General features: G+C 47.9%; 1 protein-coding gene across 1 annotated transcript; it reads right to left on the bottom strand.

Annotated features, from left to right (window-relative positions):
* Positions 1-784: 784 nt before the first annotated feature.
* Positions 785-4,619, bottom strand: LOC123255243 (glutathione S-transferase Mu 4-like). The gene is made up of 6 exons (XM_044684082.1): positions 4,500-4,619; positions 4,002-4,077; positions 3,259-3,323; positions 2,898-2,979; positions 2,471-2,571; positions 785-885 (listed from the first exon to the last, which is right to left on the bottom strand). Exons 1-6 carry the CDS (start codon positions 4,533-4,535, stop codon positions 790-792), a joined length of 456 nt encoding a protein of 151 aa, XP_044540017.1. The 5' UTR covers positions 4,536-4,619; the 3' UTR covers positions 785-789.
* Between the last annotated feature and the right edge of the window lie 206 nt (positions 4,620-4,825).

Raw genomic sequence — 4,825 nt, 5'->3', positions numbered from 1 at the left:
GGGAGGAAGGAAAGGAGGGGGGTAGGGAAGGATAGATTTCCTAAGTGGGGGTTATGTGCCAACCACTGTTAAGTCCTTTACAAATATTATCTCATTGGATCTTCGAAAGAATCCTTGGAACAAAGGTGCTAGTATAATGAGTGCCACTTAGTAATTCATAGGAAGCAATTAGCAGGAAGGGGGAACAAAAATAATACTCAGGGACTCATGTGTTAACACTACCAATATCCTAAATATAGATAATACACAAAAGAGAGCTAGAGAGCTTATACTGAGAAGGCCAATAAGACCTCATTGGTATCACTGGCAAGCAACCAAATGAAAAAGAATTTTAATTGCTTCCTATGATGGGCCACACAACTAGGTGGTCAGTGATTAGAGCACATGCCTAGAGTCAGGAAGACCTGAAACACCTGAATTCAAATCCAGCCTTAGCCTTAGTGTGTGACTGTAAGCAAGTCACTTAACCCTGTTTGCCTCAATTTCCTCATCTGTAAAATGAGCTGGAGAAGGAAATGGCCAACCACTCCAGTGTCTTTGCCAAGAAAACCCCAAATGGGGTCGTAAAAGAGCAGATATGACTGAAACAGCACTCTCCTAAGTGCTGGAGATACAGAGAATGGTAAAAACAGCCCTTACCTTCAAAGAGTTTACATTTTAATGGGAAAAACAACTCATAAATAACTAGGTCCAACCAAGACATATACAAAACAGATGAAAGAAAACCTTAGAAGGGAAGGCTAGAGAACGTCTCCAGCAGCTGGTATCAGAACTACTTCTTGAAGGATTCTAAGAGGCCGAGACGAGGCAAGAACACCACAGGAAACCAGGCACAGAGGTGGGAGATGAAGAAATGTACCAGAGATGCAGCAGCAGAGTCTGTGGCTAGATTGTAGAGTATGTGATAGGAAACAGTGTAAAAAGACTGGAAAGGTAGGACGAGGAAGCTTGTGAAGGGCATAGGTAGAGTCTAATTCATGACCTAGAGGACAGCAATGGAAGGACACACACTGGTGAAAAGGAAAGAATTAGTTAGAAGGGTGGCTAGGTAACACCTGGCATCACCAAGGCATTTATCTGAGTGGGAATCCCAAAGTCTAAGGGTAGAAGCATAGGGGAGGCTTTTTCTGGCCTCCCCAGCTACAACACCTTCTCTTCATAGATGGAGTTCCATCAACTCTGCAGATGTTTCATCCCCACTCAGTTATTTCCATGTGGCCTCTTCCATTAAAGTGTGAGCAGGGGGCAGCTGGGTTGCTCAGTGGATAGAGAGCCAGGTCTAGAGATAGGAGTTCAAATGTGGCCTTGGACACTTCTTGGCTGTATGACCCTGGGCAAGTCACCTTACTACCCCATCACTTTACCACTCTTCTGCCTTGAAACCAGTATATAGTATTAATTATAAGATGGAAGATTTTTAAAAATAAAATAAAATGTGACCTCCATGAGAGAAGAGGAGGCTATTTATACTCTTTTTTTTTTTTTTTGGTCTCTTAAGCATTTAGAACAATGTTTGGCATATAGTAAGTAATTAATAAATGCTTCTTTACTCCTTGAGTATAGCTGCCTGGAGAGAATTTGGAATAAAATTAAAATGATGTTGTAGTGACAGTAGTCTAAAGGCTGCCAGGTCAGCTTATATTACAGCTTACATTACATGCTTGAAGGAAGGAAGTGGGCATTTATTAATCATCTACTATGTGCCTGGCACTGTGCTAAATGCTTTGTAATTATTGCTTCATTCCACCTTAACAGCTCTGAGAGGGAGGTGCTGTTATCATCTCCATTTTATAGATGAGGTAACTGAGGCAAACAGAGGTGAAAAGACTTGCCCAGGGTCACATGGCTGGTAAGTGTCTGAGGCTGGATTTGAAAGTGGGTCTCCCTGTCTCCAGGCCTAGACCACTATCTCTATCTACAATAACTCTATCCATCTCCATCCACTGTGCCAGGTTGCCTCTGGCGGGAGCACAAGACCTGAAGTCCTACCTCCAGCCCTAGTTACGAGCTGTGTAATCATGGGCAAGTTACTTAACCTGAACCTCAGTTTTACCTGTAAAATGGGGATAAATTGAGCCTAGAAATGCCTCCCTTCGATGATTATTTTGTTGTGAGATTTAAATGAGATAATTAGTGTATGAAATCTTTTTGTTTGTTTTTTGGTTTTTTTTTTTGTTGTTGTTGTTCTGTTGGAAACTCTTTAATACTACAAAAATGTTGGTTATTATTATCATAGCTGATCTTTGTCCTATCTTTATGTTCTGCAAAGCCCTTTGGGTCAAGACCTTGTTCCTGGTCCAGTTCCTCTGTTATGCTAACAGATAAGAGTTAGAAAGACCGTACAGGAAGGCCCTGGGCCACCACACACATACACAGATCCTAGGGGTAGATGCCTTCACCCTGAAATTTTCCTCCTTTGCTGCTCTCCCTCCGTCCAGGGCCCAGTTCAGTTCTTTCAAGGGAAACTCACAAAGTTTGGGTTGTAGCAGACACGAGCCAGCTGCATGCGGATGTCCATGACGTGGTTCTCGAGCATGTCGACTCGGATGCATTCTTCTTCCGTCTCACCACCTTACAGGTGGGCAGGATGAATAGATACACTCATTATCCTAGAAAGGTCTCAACATGCAGAGTAAGGAGATACGTAGGGGGTCTAGATCCTGGGCTCGAACACTTCCTAGCTATCTGGATCCAGGTCAATTATTTAACCTTACTGAGTCTAAAGTGTGCCATCTGTAAAATGGGAATCCTTGCTACTTGTACTACGTCTGCTAGGGTTTGGGAAAGGAGTTTGGTGCCACCTTCGAACATAAATGGGGTCATCAGCCCAGCTCCAGGATGGCAGCTCCTAAAATCCAGGCTCTCCTCACTCTCCCCAAAAGATCGCCCTCACTCACATAGGTTGTATTGTCTGGCAATGTAGCGCAAGATGGCATTGCTCTGGGTGATCTTCTTGTCACCGTCAATCAGGTAAGGCAGCTGGAGAAACAATAAGGAAAGGTCGATTAAATAGCTGCCAAGAATCCCTGGACCTTAGCATTGACATCCCCCTGGACAAGGCTGAGATGCACCTTGTAGACCCTAGGGGAAAAGGCAGCTGTAAACTCTGTCAAAAGACAGAGACAGGAAGTAGAAGTAAGCAGGGGAGAAAATGCTGGGGGGTAAAGGGAAGATGAACTGAGGGTAGCATGTAAGTCTCATTTAAGTCAGGGAAGGGGGAAAGGAACCAGGAGGGATGGAAGCATCATCTCCACCTACATTTGGGAAAGCCAAGCCCAGGTTGAACTTCACATCCAGCCACTGGCTTCGGTCAAAGTCAGGAGCTGCAGGGAAAAAAGAAGGCAGTAATCTCAGATCTCCCTCCAAAGTCTTATCTCTTTCTCACCAAGACCCCAAAAAGAGTGCAATGGAAGGCTCCCTGGGCCTGGCAGAGTCCAAGGAAAGACAAAGAAGCCCTGAGCCCCATATACTCTTCTTGGGAGGTATTTTGGGTATAAAAGGGGAAGAATTAGTAATAATAGCTGGCATTTGTATAAGCACAGAGCCAGGCACCATGCTAAGTGCTTTGCAAAAATTATATCATTTAATCTTCCCAACAGCTGGAGAAGTAGGTATTATTATTATCCCCACTGGACAGTTAAGAAATTGAGGCAAACAGAGGTCTAGTGATTTGCTCAAGGTCAGACAACTAGAAAGTTAGCGGAGACCAGCCCGGGGCTCTATGCTATCTCCCAGAAAAGGACTGGGCCAGCTAAACCTTGGGAATGATTAGCCCCAAATCAATGATACTCACTCCCCCTCCCCCAAGGCTTCTTCCTGTTGCCTACAGAGGGAGGCAGGTCTCAGCGGTCCTGGACTTAGAGGGCAGAGATCTTAGATTCAGAACTGGAAGGGGAAGGTCCGACTATGGTGCCAATCCTGGCTGAGGGCCAGCGGGGCCCAGTCAGGACTCTGCGCACCTGAGCAGACACGGCCAACCCCAGTCCCCGGCTCTCAATTACCGTCCCCAAAACGGTACACCTTCTCTTCATATTCGGCGCCGGTGTATTCCAGGAGCAGACGGATGGCATGGGCAAGCTGCAGAGGCAAGCCAGGGCAAAGGGGTAAACCGAGGCAGGGGAGCTCCCACAGTTCTCATTGGGCTCTGGGGTCCCTCCCGTGGTGGAGAGTGGGAGTAAGGGGAAAGCACCAGGTGCTCCCTCGTCTTCCCCCTCCCTGCCTTTTTAGGGGGAGTTGCTATGATGGGGATGGGGAAGGAGATGGAGCTGGGTCTGGGACTAAAGGACGCCCCCGAAGAATGGGTCTCTGGAAAGGGGTTGGGCGGGGACCTAGGGAAGGTCGGGGCAGGTAGGAGTCATCAGATTTCCCCGCCCCTGCTGGGGGCCCAGGGTCGGAAGGAGTAGATGGGCTCTGCCTCGAAGACCACCGAAAAGGTGCTTCTCTTGGGGTCCCAGTCCCGGAAGGAGGAGGCCCTTAGTATGGCTAGGGAAGCGGCTCACCCCGCGGATATCCCAGTAACCCAGGACGATAGGCATGATGGAAGATCGTCGGGTAGGCACGGATCAGAATCTCGGAGCGTGCCCCGCCTGAGAGACTTTTATAGTCGGTCGAGGGGCGGGGCGGGACGGGGATTGGGCAGACGGCGCTCTGCCCCGCCTCTGAGGGCGGGGCAGGACGCGAGCCCCAGAGGCACACAGCGCTCCTCCCTCACACACTCACACACAGATTTACCCCAGCTCCTCCCCGCAAATCGACCCTCATACAACCCCCACCCCACCCCCACCTCCTCCTTCCCAACACAGTCACACAACTCGGCTCCTTCCTC

Source organism: Gracilinanus agilis, unplaced genomic scaffold (genome assembly GCF_016433145.1).
Source record: "Gracilinanus agilis isolate LMUSP501 unplaced genomic scaffold, AgileGrace unplaced_scaffold41638, whole genome shotgun sequence".
Lineage (NCBI taxonomy): Eukaryota > Metazoa > Chordata > Mammalia > Didelphimorphia > Didelphidae > Gracilinanus > Gracilinanus agilis.
This window is presented reverse-complemented; position numbering and strand designations above follow the sequence as displayed.